The sequence below is a fragment of the Salvelinus namaycush genome, chromosome 5, assembly GCF_016432855.1.
Source record: "Salvelinus namaycush isolate Seneca chromosome 5, SaNama_1.0, whole genome shotgun sequence".
NCBI classification, from domain to species: Eukaryota; Metazoa; Chordata; class Actinopteri; order Salmoniformes; family Salmonidae; genus Salvelinus; species Salvelinus namaycush.
In genome coordinates, this window is record NC_052311.1 from 67,326,455 (window position 1) to 67,346,336 (window position 19,882).

A 19,882-nucleotide genomic window follows, 5' to 3' on the forward strand; every position below is an offset into this window, starting at 1 on the left:
AACATCTCATACGTAACATATACTGTACATAACATCTCATACGTAACATATACTGCACATAACATCTCATACGTAACATATACTATACATAACATCTCATACGTAACATATACTGTACATAACATCTCATACGTAACATATACTGTACATAACATCTCATACGTAACATATACTGCACATAACATCTCATACGTAACATATACTGTACATAACATCTCATATGTAACATATACTGTACATAACATCTCATACGTAACATATACTGTACATAACATCTCATACGTAACATATACTGTCATAACATCTCATACGTAACATATACTGCACATAACATCTCATACGTAACATATACTGTACATAACGTCCTAGAAAGTAGGTAAATACAGTAGTAGTTCATGACGTGTGTACTATAAATACCCCTATTGCATTGTGGGGTTAACTGCAGTTAAGGTACTGAAGCCATTATCTAATTATAGTCTTTGTCTCTTCATCTCGTTTCTCTTCCTGCAGCTGTGGGAGACTTCAATATAACACTCCTGTTATCTACTCTGCAAAACTACTTAAGAACTACATTTTCGTCCACTTTTCTATGAATTAAAAAATACAAAGCAAAACAAAATGACGAAAAAAGTGAGCAACTGGTATGAGCGGAAAATAGAAGCGGAGGAAGATGAAGAGGAGGGTGTGAGAGTGTGTGAGAATGTGTGAGAGTGTGTGCGAGGTCCGTCAGAGCTGACCTGCTCAGTAGGGGACGCTACAGGGGCCATCTGTCATTCCTACACTGACAAGCCAAGACAGAACGAGGCAAGACAAGATCCCTTTCAGATTAGTTGGAGATCCACCAGAGATCAGCCCTTCACTCATTGGTGAGGAAAAAGCAAAGCTGTTGTGATGGTAACGGTGCAGACAGAGAGGAGAGGCCTCGTTGGGGATGTCTCCCCCACTCCCAACACCCCAACATCCCCCCAGCTTCCACCACACTCTTCTAGCTCCTCCCTCAAACTGTCCCACCTTACCTTACTCACCTCTCCCCCCAACCCCCCTCTAGCCCTGCCCCCATGTAAACTCTCTCCTCTGATTGGTGCTCCTCTCTGTTGAGGGGCGCGGACAGCTATCATATCGGCAGATTTCTTTACCATTTTGAAGCACGCTGTTTAATTACTGTAGAAAACTCCAACACTGTATGCATGAGAACCCCCTGTTAATCAACTCTTCCTAGTGTCATAAAGAAGAAGAAGTCTGGGACGGACAGCATGCGGGGGATGGTGATGTCATACGTACTGTAGGCCTTTAAGCTTTCTTTACATTATAGGCTTCTTCTATCTCTGTGATCAGCGACTCATTATGAACTGCATCACACATTATACTAGCCAACTGCCCCTGACATGGACCCTAGACCCTAGCCACTCCCTGTTCTCTTTCTTTCGCCGTGTCAGCTTTTCCTGAGGGATCTAGTTATCGTTGTAAATATGTACAGCTTAAAGGCAGAGTAATGTGTGCTTTTCTTTTTTATTTACTGAGAGGTGAATGATGAAGGGATGCTCCCCCTCTTCTCTACTCCTCCTGCAGTGGTTCGTGTTATAGACAGACAGGGTCTCCGTAGGTCTTTGTAGAGACCCCGTACTTGTTTTTTCTGTCTGTTTCTCTCTTTTCATTTCTGACTGAACTCTCTTCTCTCCCGTGTGGCTGTGTGAACACTCCAGCTTTCTTTTTCTTCCACAGCAGAATGTACAAACAGTGTTCTGTATTTCCTCTTTGTGTCATCCCTTTCTCTGAGTAATGCACACAGTCACAGCCCGTCATAATTAAGACAGTAAACTTAAGAATGTCATTGATTTATAACATTACTGAGCATTTTATCCATTTGGATATTGATAACGGTGAATATGATTTGAACTAAGATAGTCCCATGAGCCCTTCCTCGCTACAAAGGGGAGAGAACAAGTGTTTTTTTGTAGTTTTAGATGTGATATACATGTTCATTTGGCCATGGTGGTTTAGAGAAGTTGGAGAAATGTCCTGTGACTATAATCATTCCACACTACGGTCTGTGTGTACAGCAGGGACAGACTGGCCATCTGGCATTTTGGGCAAATGCAAGACGGCCTGGTCCATTTTTAACACAGTGGGCCTGTCTTACTTGTTTTTTGGGGGGGCAAAATGATAATTATCTTGCTAATAATGGGGGCCTCGAGGAAAGAAATGGGCCGTTGTGTTTAAAATGCCAGAGCCGATTTCTGGTCCCAGTCCGCCCCTGGTGTACAGTGTGAGACCAGACATAACAGATAGATACAACTGGAACCGACAACGCCACTGAGATCCAACTGGACAATGTGGACATTGTGTCAGATGAATTTGGATTTGGGATTTGTTTGGATAAAATTACTAAAATGTGCATTTTTGCTTTTGTTTTGTTTCCTACTGTAAGTTTGCCCTGCTGTCTGTAAATGATGAAGTGTCCTGTACAGTGCTTGCTGTTTGAGATTTATAAGACCAACAGAATGACAATGGATCTACTAGCTAGCACACTATCGCTGTTCTGTAGTAATCTGTCTGTGAGGCTGTATTACGAAATAAGCATGTCATTGAAATACTTTTTCCTTGATTGCCAATTGCTGTTATCTTCTTGGAATTTCATACCACAAACCCCATTCCAGTAGTGAACAGGTTTTCAACATAATCAACCAAGTCTCAAACATTTTCATGAATGGCCCGAGGAATCTAGTGGTTTAAATGTGGCTTAAGATTCAGGTTCAGGTTCTTACCTACTCAGAGTAGGATAAAGTGTCCCTAGTCACTGATCCAAGGTCAGTTTTGTATCTTACCCCCCTGATGGTAAATGTTGTGAATTGGGGAGTGGAAAGCTGATCTTAGATCTGTGGCTAAAGGGAAACATATTTGTACAGAAGTCACAACCCCCATCCTGTAGTTACTGTACTGTCCATATCAGTTAAGCCTGCTGTATGTTAACTGCGTATGCTTAAGTTTCAAATGTGGGCACTGATCGTTTTGATTTTCTACTGTATGCACTATGACTGCATAGATATTAAGATCACCACAATATCACATTAATATTGCTACTGTATGACAAGTCTCAAGTATTTTTTTTTACTCTTAAGTTCCTTTATATGTTCACTTCTCAGTGTTGTGTACAGCCGTTATTCAGACAGACCAACTGCATTATTGTTCTTCTGTGCGTTGAGCGGAATGGAGATATGATGCGGCCATTTTAGTTTTTTAAAGCACACACTAGTCTCGGACCGCTCTGGCATGTGAAGATCTGTACGTGTCTTCTATGGTATGAGGATGGGACGCAGCTATGGCAACATGGGGTGCATTATGCTATAGAGATCTGTGCAGGTGAACGCATGTTGACTAAAGCTCTCATCATCACTCTTGTCTTATTTCAATTACGATATGATTGGCTGGTGCTTAGTAACTTGAGTTTTGACCAAGGGATTCCCTAGGCCGTGGTAATATGAAAATAAAGGATCATACTTCTCAAGCAATATTTTAAATATCATACTGTCTTAATTCTGACATCTATGATAATTTACCTGCAGGTCATAGGATTGAGGTATATTAGACGTTAGGATGGTGGCAGGTGGAACCTGTCCAGGTAACAAGATGTAACTTGTCTGATGTGTGTTATCTGTATTAGTGGCTTGACTGACGTAACCCAACCGGACCCACAGAGAAACGTCCAAACGCACACAAAGTATGGACAGATTCTTAAATGTATCAATACAACCAAGCACCAACCACCCAGCCGTAGCCTGTGGAGAAGTAGGTTATATCAGGCCTCTGAATGCACCATGCAGTCTATTGAGAAGTAGGTTATATCAGGCCTCTGAACGCACCATGCAGTCTATTGAGAAGTAGGTTATATCAGGCCTCTGAACGCACCATGCAGTCTACTGAGAAGTAGGTTATATCAGGCCTCTGAACGCACCATGCAGTCTACTGAGAAGTAGGTTATATCAGGCCTCTGAACGCACCATGCAGTCTATTGAGAAGTAGGTTATATCAGGCCTCTGAATGCACCATGCAGTCTATTGAGAAGTAGGTTATATCAGGCCTCTGAACGCACCATGCAGTCTATTGAGAAGTAGGTTATATCAGGCCTCTGAACGCACCATGCAGTCTACTGAGAAGTAGGTTATATCAGGCCTCTGAACGCACCATGCAGTCTACTGAGAAGTAGGTTATATCAGGCCTCTGAACGCACCATGCAGTCTATTGAGAAGTAGGTTATATCAGGCCTCTGAACGCACCATGCAGTCTACTGAGAAGTAGGTTATATCAGGCCTCTGAACGCACCATGCAGTCTACTGAGAAGTAGGTTATATCAGGCCTCTGAATGCACCATGCAGTCTACTGAGAAGTAGGTTATATCAGGCCTCTGAACGCACCATGCAGTCTATTGAGAAGTAGGTTATATCAGGCCTCTGAACGCACCATGCAGTCTACTGAGAAGTAGGTTATATCAGGCCTCTGAACGCACCATGCAGTCTATTGAGAAGTAGGTTATATCAGGCCTCTGAATGCACCATGCAGTCTATTGAGAAGTAGGTTATATCAGGCCTCTGAACGCACCATGCAGTCTACTGAGAAGTAGGTTATATCAGGCCTCTGAACGCACCATGCAGTCTATTGAGAAGTAGGTTATATCAGGCCTCTGAACGCACCATGCAGTCTATTGAGAAGTAGGTTATATCAGGCCTCTGAATGCACCATGCAGTCCCATCCTGCTGCAGTATGCTCCTACTGCGACCTTAACCCTCATATGTACCGCTACAAAATCTATATACAGTGGGTTCCCAAATGATTGACACCCTGCATAAAGATGAGCAATAATGATAATTCAAATACTGAACTAAATTGTATGTAACAAAACTGGGAAATTATATTATTTGATAAAAATACTTTTGCTCAGAGAAAAATCCACCTCAAAAGGTTAGGGGTCAGAATGATTGAAATGCCAAAGGGTTCTTATAAAGAAGTCAAAAGTTTCATATTCGATCCCATATTCCTACAGCACACAATGACTACACCAAGCTTGTGACTCTGGTCCCATATACCTACAGCACACAATGACTACACCAAGCTTGTGACTCTGGTCCCATATTCCTACAGCACACAATGACTACACAAAGCTTGTGACTCTGGTCCCATGTTCCTACAGCACACAATGACTACACCAAGCTTGTGACTCTGGTCCCATGTTCCTACAGCACACAATGACTACACAAAGCTTGTGACTCTGGTCCCATATTCCTACAGCACACAATGACTACACCAAGCTTGTGACTCTGGTCCCATATTCCTACAGCACACAATGACTACACAAAGCTTGTGACTCTGGTCCCATGTTCCTACAGCACACAATGACTACACAAAGCTTGTGACTCTGGTCCCATGTTCCTACAGCACACAATGACTACACCAAGCTTGTGACTCTGGTCCCATGTTCCTACAGCACACAATGACTACACCAAGCTTGTGACTCTGGTCCCATATTCCTACAGCACACAATGACTACACAAAGCTTGTGACTCTGGTCCCATATTCCTACAGCACACAATGACTACACCAAGCTTGTGACTCTGGTCCCATATTCCTACAGCACACAATGACTACACAAAGCTTGTGACTCTGGTCCCATATTCCTACAGCACACAATGACTACACCAAGCTTGTGACTCTGGTCCCATATTCCTACAGCACACAATGACTACACCAAGCTTGTGACTCTGGTCCCATATTCCTACAGCACACAATGACTACACCAAGCTTGTGACTCTGGTCCCATATTCCTACAGCACACAATGACTACACCAAGCTTGTGACTCTGGTCCCATATACCTACAGCACACAATGACTACACCAAGCTTGTGACTCTGGTCCCATATTCCTACAGCACACAATGACTACACCAAGCTTGTGACTCTGGTCCCATATTCCTACAGCACACAATGACTACACAAAGCTTGTGACTCTGGTCCCATATTCCTACAGCACACAATGACTACACCAAGCTTGTGACTCTGGTCCCATGTTCCTACAGCACACAATGACTACACAAAGCTTGTGACTCTGGTCCCATGTTCCTACAGCACACAATGACTACACCAAGCTTGTGACTCTGGTCCCATATTCCTACAGCACACAATGACTACACCAAGCTTGTGACTCTGGTCCCATGTTCCTACAGCACACAATGACTACACAAAGCTTGTGACTCTAAAAACTTGTTGGATGCAAAAACAAAACATGTCATTGTGTGCTGTAGGAATATGGGACCAAATAAACATTTGACTGACTTTATTTCTAAGAATCTTTAGGGTGTCAATTTTGACATTCCTTTCTGAGAAAAATAAGTATTACTTGTTAAACAATCTTTCACTGAGCAACTGTATTAGTATAAATCAATCGTTTCCCCCCTTTAAAAAAAATACAATATAGCTCAGTATTTGAATTATTTCATACAATCATTATTGCTCATCTTTATGGAGGGTGTCAATCATTAAGACCCCACTGTATAATTACTGCACTTTTCTTTTACTGTATGCTGTACATAGACTGACAATGCAAAAATCAATGCCCATATTTTTTTTCTTACAATATCATTCAGTATTGTAATATATTTAATATAAAATAAAACTTTCATCTTTATCTTCTGTGTATGTATGTTTAGTTTCCCTTAAGGTAAAAGGTTATTGCTAAAGGAGGAAGCATTAATTAACATGTTTATTACTACATGGTGGAAAGCAACATATTACATCAAACAAACAGTCAGAGACAACATCCAGCAGAAAAACACAAACATACCCCCCCCCCCTTTTTGTCAGCCCTCTTTCTCGACCTCTGTAACTCTGTCCATAGTGTGGTCATAAGGGGAAGGCAGGACGACAACATCCTTGCCTGGGTTATGACTGTGGGTGACATCATCGTCAGTGTTTTCCATAGATAGTCTCAAACAGGGTGCAGAGCCAGGATGAATGTTGAGGAGTCATCCTACCTAGGGTATGATAGGTAGGAACATCACCCTGACTTCCACAATATTGAAAACGTTCCAGGCTGAGTGAACATGAATCAAGTTCAAACCCTTTTTCAAAACTGCAGAACATACTAACCCTGAATGTTCCACAGTTCAGCTCAAGCTGAGGCGGTGGGGCCCCATGTGAGTGTGTTCTTGGCTGGGACCGCCCCTCTCAGCGCCTGTAGCCTATCACGGTGCAGGGACTCCGTTGCCATAGAGGCATCCTTGTCTAGTGATTGGCGGATACAGGTCTTGAGGTGTGCGATGCCAAAACCGGTGGCAGCTGAGATAGGAACCACGTGTCTGAAGACCATGTTGTTCTTAGGAAGCATATCGTCGGGTAACAGGTGGGAGAACTCTGAAAGGGAGAAGCACAGCAAGGGGGCACTATGAGTAGTCTAATGTCACAGATCGTACACCTTAATTACCTAAGTATTACCTAAGTTTATAATCTATGTATATCATTAGATTACCGTGTGGGTTTAGGAGTTGCTCCTGCAGCTCTGTGAGTTTGTCCTCTGCATCAGGCAGGTCCATCTTATTGACCACCAACACAGCAGGCTTACACGGGAGATCCTCCTTATACAGCTCCAACTCCTATACGAGGGGTCAAGAGAGGAGGGGACGGGCGGCAGAGAGTGGGATAAGGAGAGAGAGAACATATTGTGATACTGGTGCTCAGAGGGAGGGAGTGGGTGGTTTCTGTGTAGATGTGTCCTGCTAGCCTCACTTTAATTAAAAGTTGAACAGCCTCAAAAGCAGACCTAAAGGGCGTTTTGCTTGCCAGCTGGAAACCACAAACGTCCACCTATGACCAGAGAGAGAAGAGAGACTTCATCAGTATTACAGCTAGAGGCTTTCTCACCACAAATCTCCTTGAGACTTTGACCATAAATTGTGTTTGTGTTTAGGTCAAACCACAAAGAGCAGCTGTCTGGTCCTCTCCACGTGTTTGAGGAACTGGTGGCCCATGCCTCTATTCATGTGGGCCCCCTCTATCAGCCCTGGGAGGTCTGCCACTGAGATCTACACCAATCCGAGGACAGAACACAGAATGGACCAATCAGAGGAGAGAACTCAGATTGAACCAATGAGAGAGAGAACACCGAGTATGGACAAACCAGAAGACAATCTTGAGAATGAACCAATCAGGAGAAGGAAAATATTGACTCGCACAAAAAGGAAGGAAGTGACCTCATCTGCTTCTCTTACCTGTTTATGGTCTTCATACATGACCTTGCCAATCTCCGGTCTCAGAGTGGTGACTGCAGAACGACAACACAAACATTTACCATTCATAAATAACTCAAACATCATGGTGTCATCCTACATTCAAACATTTGACAAAAAACTGGGTAATATATGGAACATTCACTTCAGAGGTATGCGTGTGTACATGTGTTCTCAATACTCACAGGCATAGCTGGCAATCTGGGGTTTGGCGTGAGACAGGGCGGTCAGTAGAGAGGACTTTCCTGCATTGGGGAACCTGGTAATGATGGAGGGGGAAATCATGAAGTCAATGTGTTCCTGTATGATTGTGTGTGTGTGTGTGTGTGTGTGTGTGTGTGTGTGTGTGTGTGTGCGTCCTGTCTCACCCCACCAGGCCGAGGTCAGCGATGAGTTTGAGGTCCAGTCGTATCTGTCTGGTCTGGCCCTTACTGGGCAGGAACTCTGAGTGGTAGGATCCTCCTTGACCCCCTCTGGCCACCAGCACACGATCCCCCTCAGTGTTCAGCTTACCTATGGAGGGGATTGATGAACTATGGTCAGTTAAATTTACAACCAACACTCATCCTGAGTGCAGACATCAACATCATCTTCAACCAGTACAGTGCCTTGTGTCAGTGAAGGAGGTGTATCATGTGTAAAGACTTACCGAGGACCTTTCCATCATCGTTGGTGACAGTAATGCCAGGAGGAGCCATGACTTCTTGGTCCTCTCCTTTCTGCCCCCTCAGAGCACGGACACTACACACACACAGATTAGATTGCTGGTAGTTCACGTCATGATGCTTCCAAAAAAGATATTGGCCATAATTGTTGTACAATGCTTTTGTGCATTATCCAATATGTGTGCCGCCTACATATATAAGTGATTGACCGGTGAGCTCACCGTCCACCCAGTGAGTTGTGGTCCAGACATACCTGCTGTTGGTTCCTACTCCAGCGATTAAGCGTTTCTGGGGGTACTTATCCTTGACCCTCTTCAGAGTCATCTCCTTCTGAGCCACCACCCACACGTCTCCCCCTTTCCCCCCCTGACCCCCCAGACGGGGCAGCCCCATCCCCCCACTGCCCCCTCGCACATACAAACGCAGGTTGTCCACGAAGTTACCGTACTGGAGGAAACAGAGTAGTGATGACATCATTTCACACTTTGCGTCAGACAACTGAAGTATCTACAACAATCAATATATTGTACTGTCTTCTACAATGACGTGGACAGTAACGTTAGGCTACACAGTGAAACTATTTCAATTTTCATAGCTAGCAAGTTCATTGTAGAAACGACCATGTAAAACTGACAGAACAGCACAACCAACTAGCTAGTCCTGTCTACGAAACTGACCGTGAAGGGCAACAGAAGACCACCTACTACTAGCAAACTAAGCTAGCTAGCATGGCTACCTAGATAGTAGAGCCACAAACAGGAGGGGTTAGTTATAATTATAAATATATTTGGTATAGCTAACTTAGCTTGTTAGCGAACTACAATGTAACAGTGGTTTACTAACCTTCCGGTAACACATCCTACTGATCCAAACCATTTTGAGTAAATATTTAGAAGTTACAGTAGAACGTTTGTGGCATTTTTGCCTGAAGACGTCAGATTAGCCGTTCACATGTGTTGTTATAGGTTGTTTGGCGGTGGAACAGGAAACAGCAAACGGGGCGGTGATTCGATGATGTCAGCGTCAGTCAAGGTAGCTAGTCCCGCCTCCCTCTCCTCCCCAGCTAAACTATGCACACAAAATATTAGGCTATGTTGTGGGATTTTACCTGTAGTCCTAGTCTACAAAGAAATCAGTGTTTTGAAAAATCATTTGGTTACGTCCCTTTGATAAACTTTCAAAAACACCACTAGTATTGGCTAAGTCCTTTTAGGTTAGGACCTATTTGTTTATAACTGTATAGCATACCCGACCCCAAATTCATGAATTCATTAATTCATCCACACAGTCAGTCAGTTGGTCAATCAGTCAGACATCATGTTTGTTCATAGGCTATCCTTGGTCAACTGTCAGCTCGTGCGCTCCTTGCATGTGGGCTATGACAGGTTAAGAGGTGCGCGCGGTGTTTGACTCTAAAGAGCTCCGCCATGGAGTGGACTTGTGAGTCAGTCAATAAGTCCACACAGTGAACCACACTGGATACGCACTCGCGTTGGGTGCTGGTTTTAAAAACTGCAACAGCTGATAGGAACATAACAAGTAAGTCGCCTATATTTTGTTCATAGCCTATAGAGGCTATGGAAGTTTTTCTTTGAGAGGGAGACAATTATGCACACCTCTGATTTCACTACTCACATTTTCTGTTTCTAAATGTGTGTCTGATGGCCATATGATCTGTCACAGTAGGTCGGTAGACTATATTTTACTTTAGCCTTCTATCTCTTAAGCTATTTGTCTCTGCATTCCCATCTCTTTGCCACTCAGGGCTCTCTCTCCTATCGCACAAATCGGATGATGGTTTTTCTCCATGGCTGGAGTCGTCTCCAGTGCCTTTGTATGCTCCTGACTCTCTCCACCGTCTCCTCCAACACCATGCCCAACTTTTTGATCGGAACCGACGGGGCCGAGGGAGTGGGGCTCGGTGTTGGTCTCGGCGGCTTCATGGCTCCCGGTAACCTGGACGAGATCGACTCTGGCTGCTGGGACTCGTCTTGCCTCACGGTGATCCAGACACGGCGGCTGCGCCTAGCGGACAGCCGGGGCGCACTGTGGGATTTCATGACATACCTGCGGGTGTAACAGTATAACTTTAGTACGTCCCCTCGCCCCGACCTCGGGCGCGAACCAGGGACCCTCTGCACACATCAAGCTAGCTAGCCATTTCATATCCGTTACACTCACCCCCCTTTCAACCTCCTCCTTTTCCGCAGCAACCAGTGATCCGGGTCAACAGCATCAATGTAACAGTATAACTTTAGTACGTCCCCTCGCCCCGACCCGGGCGCGAACCAGGGACCCTCTGCACACATCAACAACGGTCGCCCACGAAGCATCGTTATCCATCGCTCCACAAAGGCCGCGGCCCTTGCAGAGCAAGGGGCAACACTACTAATAGGTTTCGGGGCAACACTACTAATAGGTTTCAGAGCAAGTGACGTAACTGATTGAAACGCTACTAGCGCGTACCCGCTAACTAGCTAGCCATTTCACATCCGTTACACGGGCGTCGCAGAGGCAGAAGCACCACGAGCTGTTCCTAGAGCTCACGCAGCACTTCTGGGCCATATATGTGGACTGCATGCTGTCCCGCGCGCACGGACTGGGGAAGCGCGGCTTCACCACAACGCTGTCCGAGCTGCGTGTCATGGAAGTCTCCCCAAATTACGCACAGAATAACGCATAGAACGAGTGTTGTCTTTATGCACAAGACTATGCGTAGGCCTACTGCAAGTGTGACAAGAGTTTCAGATGAACCATTCTAATCTACCACCTCCCGATCTAGTGTTTTATTATTTAGAGTTCTCCGATAGTTGGCTGAAAAAGATTGGATGTGTATGAACAGTTCTTGTCACCATGAGTAGCCTATACCGAGGACATGGCCTTTAATATGGCTCTTTGAAGAGATATGTACGTTTGTCAGACATATTCAAACCTGAAAAGTTGTCTGAAGTCAAGTTTATAGTCTAAATTCATATCCCATCTGTTGTGTGGACCCCCGTGATATGCATCAGGAGAGTCTGCTGCATTATCGCCAAATTTTCAAGAAACTCAATGTTGCTTTTCAGCAGATGCGTTGTTAATCATTTTGAAAAAATAACAATAAAGAAAGTCGCACACTTTATATTTCTCACAGTTATTTATTGGGCAACCAACGTTTGGCAGTCCATTGGAATGTTTATCCATGTATATGACTATGTCAAAATAACATTGAGCCCTATAGGAGGCTTTATACCAGTAGATTATTCTCACATAGGGAAGAGCAGGAAGCCACTGAAGGTGCTGTGGTTAGAATCATCGTCATACACTGCCCAGCCGTTGGGAAGGCGCATATGGACCGTATCATCCTTTTGCAGATGCAGAGTCACTCCATTGCACACATACTCATTCCCAGCATTGTAATACTGACCATTATGCAATATTCTCTGGCCATTCCTGTACATGTTTAGACCCCCAAGCAATGCGGTTTCATAAGAAACCATAGAGAATCGGAAGTAGTAGACTCCTCTCACTGGTGCTGTGAAGATACCTGCATCAGAGGGAAGCAGAGAGAGATCAACAACACTGTCAGTTTCTCATGGGCCTTGTACGAGAGCGTCAACAACGCAATGTATCATGGGTAAATTGTGACTGACTGATCTACAAATAAAATAGACTAGTTATTTATGATGCAAGTTGATTTGTAGATCAGTCAGTCGACAGCCGCCTACACTGTCGACTGCAATGTTGAACAAGCCCATGGACATTGGAGCAGCATGTTTAGTTATCTTGGACTCTGCCACTGGTCCACTTGGACATGTGTATTGATGTGTAAGCAGTACCTACCTGTATTTGGGTTGTAGGTGTTGCCGATGTTTGTGAAGACCTTGGTGTAGATCAGCTGGGTCTCAGTATTGAAAGGTCCTACTTTTCCTGAGTTAGTCAAACCAGCAGAGAAGGCCACCTTTGGTCTATCTTTGAGCACAGAGGAGTACACAGGATACATACATAATGATAATGGAGAAACAAGTAAAAATGAACAATGCAAGATATTTTTTGAAAAATCAGCAGACAAGAAGAAAGGCAACAATTCAAACCTTGAAAATAAATGACAAAAAAGGGGTGACTGACGCATTTCAGAACTAAAGTTTTAACAGAGCAAATTTGAAATAAAGTTGTTTGTCTGTTTACCTGTGTTCTCCCTCTTCAGCTCCTCCACCTGGCTCCCCAAGGTGGACAGTTCTGCTGCCTGGGCTGATATAACAACAACACATCAAACAGTTACCTAGACTTATCTGTAATTATTTGTAAGCCATATATTCATATTACCTGCATTGTCTGTCTTCAGCACCTCTATCTGGCTCTCACTGGCTGTCACTCTGGCCCCCATGGCTGACAGTGCTGCTGCTTGTGCTGGAGTTGTAGAATCAAATAAAAAAATACTTTCAAGCATGTCATCTTCAAGCTATTGTTGATTGCTACTAAATTGTATCAATAGTAATAATTCCCTACTGATTGCTTATGATCATATCCGCATACCTGCATTGTCTCTCTTCAGCTCCTCTCCCAGCCTCTCACTGACACTCAGTCTGGTCTCCAGGGCTGAAATAACATGACAATGTATTCAGAAATTATAATGATTTAATTCAGGCAATCGAACAAGTCTCCCAGAGTAGCTTTGCTGCAACACTAGAGTGAATGGACCGCAGGTTGACGTTCATTGGCATGAATCTTGCCCTGGAAGCAGAACTGAGCAATCTCCGCTAGATGGGCCAGCTGCAATGTCAAAAGTGGCTATTATTGAAAAAATCCATGAAAACAAAAATAAACTTTTTGGTATTAATTTAAGGTTATGCATTAGGGTTAGCAGTGTGGTTAATGTTAAAGTTAAGGGTTAGGGTTTGACTTTGTGGCTGTGCCAGCTAGTGACCACTCTGCAGAGCTGCCTCCAGAACAAGATTCATAACAAAAAATGCTAATTTGCCATTGGACCTACATGTAAAGTCAAATGATTTATTTCATACAATAGAAATCCTCATTACCTGCATTGTCTCTCTTCAGTTCCTCCACTTGGCTCTCACTAGCTGTCAATCTGTTTCCCATGTACCTCAGCTCCACTCTCTGCTCCACCAGGATGGTTCCCATACTTTGCACCTTGTCTCTCAGTGCTTTCAGCTGAGCCCAGATATCAGAACCACCATTATTACTGCTCTCCCCCTGTTCGCTGTGACCCTGCAGAGTGATGTCATTCTCCCTAACCCCTCCACTCTGGCCCTGAGCCCATGTCCCAGACAGACAGAACAGCAACACCAGCAGAGCTACAGCATCCCTCATTCTGAAACAATACCTCTTCAGAACTAATGTAGTCTACTGGGCTCAGTCCTCTTCTTTATACACACTGGTCTTGGTAACCTGATGCATGAGAAACCAACACATGTTGCAATTCAGTGGAACATGTTAAAATATCACCAAGGACAAGTGAAGTCATGGGTAAACCGTACACAAATACAGGTGCACACCAGTGTACAATACAATAGCCTGTCAAAATGTGATGCAATTATTCACTGGAAGCAGAATTGAGCAATATCTGCTAGATGGGCCAGCTGCAATGTCAAAAGTGGCTATTATTGTAAAAATCCATGAAAACAAAAATAAACTTTTTGGTATTAATTTAAGGTTAGGCATCAGGGTTAGCAGTGTGGTTAATTTTAGAGTTAAGGGTTAGGGTTTGACTTTGTGGCTGTGCCAGCTAGTGACCACTCTGCAGAGCTGCTTCCAGAACAAGGGTTAGGGTGGCCCCTCCCGGAAGTGAACCGAGGTTGAGCTGGCTGCTCCCATTGTGCAAGAAGCCTGAGAAGTCGAGGTTGTGCTGAGCCTGCTCGCGGCGCTAACCCCCGAGCGTAGCCGGTCATGGACCAGGGTTGAGCTGGCCCGCCTTAGCACAGGGTGCCTATAGGATGGGTCGAGTCAAGAAACAGCATGCACTTGTCATACAGACTGTTTGTAAGACAGATGTACAAAGGCATGAAGAAGGATGCCGTTTAAATACTATGAGGGTGGTTGATTATTGAGATTGAGACTGACTTGTAGCTAATGAAGATTGGATGTAGGTGAGCAAATTAGCATGGTCACACTCTATGACCATTTAAGGAGTTCCTTGCTAGTAGCCCACGGTTCCAATATGGGTGTCTGGGCCCATATATTGATTTCCTGACAATATTTTATTTTTTATTAATTTAACTAGGAAAGTCAGATAAGAATTAATTCTAATTTTCAATGACGGCCTAGGGACAGTGGGTTAACTGTCTTGTTCAGGGGCAGAACGACAGATTTTTACCTTGTCGGCTCGGGGATTCGATCTTGCAACCTCGGTTACTAGTCCAACCCTCTAACCACTAGGCTACCTGCCGCCCCACTATGAATGTTTACTACAATCTAGCGTCATCAAATTGATCAATTGATCCCGTTCTTGAACCAGAAGAAGCCGCGCGATGGTCTGAGCGCGCGCTCTTTGCCGAGACTACGAATCTGTGCTCGCGCCCTATACCTGCGCTACCGCTCGCGCTCTATACCTGCCCTACCGGTGCAGGGCGAATGAACGAGTTTCGATGTGACGCTGAAGTCAAACCAGAGAGGAAGAGAGATGCCCAACTCGGCGGAAAATCTGTCACCCTCCACCAGCTGGCGATTTTTCCTTGTTTCTCCTACAAAGCAATACGTTTTTGCATGGCGGTCAATGAGTGTCAGATATAGTCAACTAAAAAAATGAATAGCTAATTTGCTAGGTAAGGTTTATTTGCTACGTAAGGTTTCGTAATGCTTATATTCTTACGAGTGTACTAATTTAAGTAGGACAATTTTGTATGATGTCTTTTTATTTTGTAAAATGGAAATTTTTCTACCCTTACCACCCTACAGTAGGTGGCGGCATGCACCTCTAACGCTTGTTTGCGGACCGCCATAATACAATAGAAGAAGAAGAAGAAGAAGAAGAAGAAGAAGGAGGAGGAGCAGGAGGAGGATAGGCGGGAGCTAGACCGACCGCGGTGCCGCTTTGTGGACAACGACTCCCATTGTAGGGCGGAGAGACGTGTATCTTGTCAGTAATCCATAGTCTTTGGTCAAACACAGAAACCGGTTTCTCTCTCCTTCTGAAGCAAGGACATCTGTCCTTGAGGTGGATAGATAAAAGTATCGGGTGACATTAGTAGCATATTCAGGATTGGATGCTGTCATTAATGGTTAAAACACATCTCATCAGACAGTGTCTGTTCACTGCAGAGAGAGAGAGAGAGAGAGAGAGAGAGAGAGAGAGAGAGAGAGAGAGAAACTGAGAGTGAGAGTGAGTGAGGGAGGTGGTATGTGTGTCAACTCATGAGCTCGATAGAGCCTCCCACCGGCGACTGCATATATACAGTGAGAGCGGCGCGTACAGAGGAGCGATTGGGAGATATAGAGATACATCGTACCGAGGTAAGTAGCCTACAGAGCTGCCGCCTCAGAGCTGAGGGATGGTGTTGCTGCTTTCTCTTGGAGGGATGCGGAGAGCTAGAGGATGGCCGGGAGTGTCTGACCTAAATTATAGGTAGTACCCTACAAGGATGGTGAAATTGTCGCTATTCGCATGTGCGCCCGCGTCCGATGGAATCACTCTCAAGATCACGGAAGGGAGAGACTGAGTAGCATACCCTATAGCAGCCCAATATAGGATGCTGTATAGATTGTGTACCGGGCCAAAATCGCAGTGTCTTTTAGACTAGACAAGTCCTGTGATGGGCGGTAATTGTGCAATCCACAAGCCTATTTGAAGAGAATGTAACATTGATTACAGTAACAATCATACATTTTTGTCTCAGAAATATGGCACAATTGGTAGGCATAATTGCTAAATTCTTATTGTGGTATAGGCATAGTTAGCCAAATGGAGGGTTGAATTAAGCCCTGTTTATACCTGGTGCTAACATGCACACTTTGTCCTCATTCTGATTGTGCCCACATTTGTAGACAGGTATAGACGGTTAACAGCCACATTGTGACCCGATCTTCCTGACCACCTTCGGAGGTAGTCAGGCACATAAGCCAAACCATTTAAATCATCAATATACCTGCCTCTAAACTCATTGTCAGGTAGCAGCACCATTGACTTATGTAATCAGTAAATGTCTTTAAATACATATTATTATTATCTGTCTGGCCAGATTATCTGTCAAATAACAGCTAATCTGCCACAATGCGGACACAGTGGATGGATTAGAGACACATTTTAATACAATCTGTAAACGAAAAAAACAACATAATCAGATAGTGATTGGATCATATTGATCAGATCCCCAAACTCACGTTAGTGCGTGGTGTAAACAAGCCTCTACAGTACAAGAACATAAAACACAATTACAGCTAAAACAGATAAAATACCTATTAGGCCTATTTATTTCAAACATTCCAGCTCAGAATGCCAGCCTTATGCAGTTGGCTTTATATCAGCACTTTTACATGCAGGGAATACTAAAGCTGGGCATCTCCACGGTAACGGAATTATGCTTTGACTCAAATTTTTCACTTTAAAATGTATACCAAACAAAAACCATTGATTTCAAAGTTTAACAAATAGACTTCTTTGAACAATTTACACAGCAAACTTAACAAAAAACACATTTACTGGAAGAACTGTGCAGATGCTGAGAGAGAGAATAGCCGAAGGTAATGATAGACTATTGAATATCACACCATTGATATTCCGACACAGTACAAAGTTCATGGCACCTGTACAAAGTTTGCACTTGTTATTTTTAACAGCGAATAAAAGTCATGAAAAATATGTAAAGTTTTTCTTCCTATTTAACATTTTATTCTTTATTCCTGTTTACACTTAAAAGGTACAGACTTTGTACAGGTGCAGATACTGAGTGAATTTTGCCCTGAGAGTAACAAAATTGTTTATCTGATGTAACAAGTGTCCCCTGGCTTGTTAAGTTGGTAGGAAATTGACCCCAACCCTGGCACTGCCACCTAACCCATTCAACCCTGGCACTGCCACCTAACCCATTCAACCCTGGCACTGAACCTAACCCATTCAACCCTGGCACTGCCACCTAACCCATTCAACCCTGGCACTGCCACCTAACCCATTCAACCCTGGCACTGAACCTAACCCATTCAACCCTGGCACTGCCACCTAACCCATTCAACCCTGGCACTGCCACCTAACCCATTCAACCCTGGCACTGCCACCTAACCCATTCAAGCCACGGCATAACAAATCAATGTATTAAGCTTTTAAAAAAAAAGCTTTTTTAAAAAATATATATATAGTGCTTTTAACAACAACAAAAAATCACAAAGTGCTTTACAGTAACCCAGGTAGAAGTTCTAAAAGTTTTGAGTATATACCCCCCCCCCCTCTCCATGTGAGTAAGCTGGCTGAATGTGGGTGAGAGTGTTAAATTGGTCAGTGGTGTGGAAATGCCAGATTTAGCCTGCCAAACAGGGGGCACGGCTCTACATTACCCACTGCCTGCTCCCTCCATGACTTTCTCTGGTACTCCCGCCCAAACAGCACGGCCAGTGTATGGAATCCTGCCACTTTTACTGAAAAGGGTAACACCCAACACCCCAGCACTGGGTGAAAAACAGCCTGCAGTGCTCTCTCACCCAGGGCTGGGCAGGGGAGTGGGAGGTGGAAAGGGGGAGATACGGGAGGGGAGTGCGTGCTTGTCAGAGGGGAGGTGGGAGGGGAGTGTGTCCTTGTCAGGGTAGGTGGGAGGGATGGTGGGTGCATGTCAGAGGGGAGGTGGGAGGGATGGTGGGTGCATGTCAGAGGGGAGGTGGGACGGGAGGTGGGTGCATGTCAGAGGGGAGGTGGGAGGGGAGGTGGGTGCATTTCAGAGGGGAGGTGGGAGGGATGGTGGGTGCATGTCAGAAGGGAGGTGGGAGGGATGGTGGGTGGGTGCATTTCAGAGGGGAGGTGGGAGGGGAGTGTGTGCTTGTCAGAGGGGAGGTGGGAGGGATGGTGGGTGCATTTCAGAGGGGAGGTGGGAGGGATGGTGGGTGCATTTCAGAGGGGAGGTGGGAGGGATGGTGGGTGCATTTCAGAGGGGAGGTGGGAGGGATAGTGGGTGCATTTCAGAGGGGAGGTGGGAGGGATGGTGGGTGCATTTCAGAGGGGAGGTGGGAGGGATGGTGGGTGCATGTCAGAAGGGAGGTGGGAGGGATGGTGGGTGCATTTCAGAGGGGAGGTGGGAGGGATGGTGGGTGCATTTCAGAGGGGAGGTGGGAGGGATGGTGGGTGCATGTCAGAAGGGAGGTGGGAGGGATGGTGGGTGCATTTCAGAGGGGAGGTGGGAGGGATGGTTTGTGCATATCAGAAGGGAGGTGGGAGGGATGGTGGGTGCATTTCAGAAGGGAGGTGGGAGGGATGGTGGGTGCATGTCAGAAGGGAGGTGGGAGGGATGGTGGGTGCATTTCAGAGGGGAGTTGGGAGGGATGGTGGGTGCATTTCAGAGGGGAGGTGGGAGGGGAGTGTGTGCATGTCAGAGGGTAGGTGGGAGGGGGAGTGGGAAGGGATGGTGGGTGCATGTCAGAGGGAGGTGGGAGGCTTGGTGGGTGCATGTCAGAGGGAGGTGGAGGGGGAGTGGGAAGGGATGGTGGGTGCATGTCAGAGGGAGGTGGGAGGCTTGGTGGGTGCATGTCAGAGGGAGGTGGGAGGGGAGAGGGTGTGGATGACCTGTGGCAGGTGGGAAGCAGGGGAACCGGGAGGAGGTGTGTGCATGAGGCAGGGTTAGAGGGGAGATGTTTGGGTTGGTGTGTACGGGGATGGGGGTAGGGAGGCGCGCCCCTCTTGTCTAGTTTGTCAGCGTGCCAGGTCTACATTCCCACTGCACCGGCCGGTGAAAAGGGCTGTAAATATATAAACAGGCCTGGCAGGATTAGAGCCTGCTGGGAGTGATCAGGGGGGATTTCCACCCCGCCG

The 19,882-nt window shown here is 45.3% G+C and overlaps 3 protein-coding genes across 3 annotated transcripts in view; 1 reads left to right on the plus strand and 2 right to left on the minus strand.

Annotated features, from left to right (window-relative positions):
* Window positions 1-6,669, plus strand: part of LOC120048789 (disintegrin and metalloproteinase domain-containing protein 22-like) — a 26,943-nt gene extending 20,274 nt beyond the window's left edge. The window contains exon 24 of the mRNA XM_038995012.1: window positions 511-6,669. Coding sequence (XP_038850940.1) covers window positions 511-531 — 21 coding nt within the window. The 3' untranslated portion in view covers window positions 532-6,669. The remainder of the gene's footprint in view (window positions 1-510) is intronic.
* A 62-nt stretch (window positions 6,670-6,731) lies between these two features.
* Window positions 6,732-9,896, minus strand: LOC120048790 (GTP-binding protein 10-like). Its single transcript, XM_038995013.1, has 10 exons — window positions 9,781-9,896; window positions 9,191-9,384; window positions 8,922-9,013; window positions 8,641-8,785; window positions 8,458-8,531; window positions 8,255-8,307; window positions 7,961-8,068; window positions 7,773-7,850; window positions 7,516-7,639; window positions 6,732-7,400 (listed from the first exon to the last, which is right to left on the minus strand). Exons 1-10 carry the CDS (start codon window positions 9,811-9,813, stop codon window positions 7,159-7,161), a joined length of 1,143 nt encoding a protein of 380 aa, XP_038850941.1. The 5' UTR covers window positions 9,814-9,896; the 3' UTR covers window positions 6,732-7,158.
* A 2,158-nt stretch (window positions 9,897-12,054) lies between these two features.
* Window positions 12,055-14,261, minus strand: LOC120047761 (cerebellin-2-like). Its single transcript, XM_038993315.1, has 6 exons — window positions 13,956-14,261; window positions 13,453-13,515; window positions 13,243-13,326; window positions 13,105-13,167; window positions 12,760-12,888; window positions 12,055-12,463 (listed from the first exon to the last, which is right to left on the minus strand). Exons 1-6 carry the CDS (start codon window positions 14,245-14,247, stop codon window positions 12,183-12,185), a joined length of 912 nt encoding a protein of 303 aa, XP_038849243.1. The 5' UTR covers window positions 14,248-14,261; the 3' UTR covers window positions 12,055-12,182.
* Window positions 14,262-19,882: the final 5,621 nt, after the last annotated feature.